Source organism: Phaethon lepturus, unplaced genomic scaffold (genome assembly GCF_000687285.1).
Source record: "Phaethon lepturus isolate BGI_N335 unplaced genomic scaffold, ASM68728v1 scaffold28402, whole genome shotgun sequence".
NCBI lineage: Eukaryota > Metazoa > Chordata > Aves > Phaethontiformes > Phaethontidae > Phaethon > Phaethon lepturus.
Window position 1 is genome coordinate 6,656 of NW_010524518.1, and position 363 is coordinate 7,018.

Below are 363 nucleotides of genomic sequence, written 5' to 3' on the forward strand. Positions count from 1 at the left end.
CCGGGGCCCCCCACCAGCTTGAGCATCCAGGTGCTGCCGCGGCAGGTGGCAAAGCAGCCGAAGGTGCCCAGGAGGACGACGACGGTGCCGGCACCCACCAGGACGAAGGGGACGTTGGTGGCCTTCTCGTCCAGCAGGGAGAAGTAGACGGCCAGGCTCACCCTGCCCCAGACGCCCACGGCCAGCAGCACGATGCCTGACACCTGGTGAGAGGGGAAAGCCGTCATGGGTTACGACTGTCGCGACTGGGCGGCGCGACAGCAACATGTCGCAGGGGTAGGGTGGGGAGGGACGGCCGCGGCCCAGCGCTCACCCAGAAGACGAAGGTGTAGGTGAGCAGGACGCTCTTGAGGCAGGTGATCA

The 363-nt window shown here is 67.5% G+C and overlaps 1 protein-coding gene across 1 annotated transcript in view; it reads right to left on the minus strand.

The window, feature by feature from the left end:
• Window positions 1-357, minus strand: part of TSPAN6 (tetraspanin 6) — a 4,888-nt gene extending 4,531 nt beyond the window's left edge. The window contains exons 1-2 of the mRNA XM_010282486.1: window positions 314-357; window positions 15-203 (exon numbers count right to left, since the gene is read on the minus strand). Coding sequence (XP_010280788.1) covers window positions 15-26 — 12 coding nt within the window. The 5' untranslated portion in view covers window positions 27-203; window positions 314-357. The remainder of the gene's footprint in view (window positions 1-14; window positions 204-313) is intronic.
• Window positions 358-363: the final 6 nt, after the last annotated feature.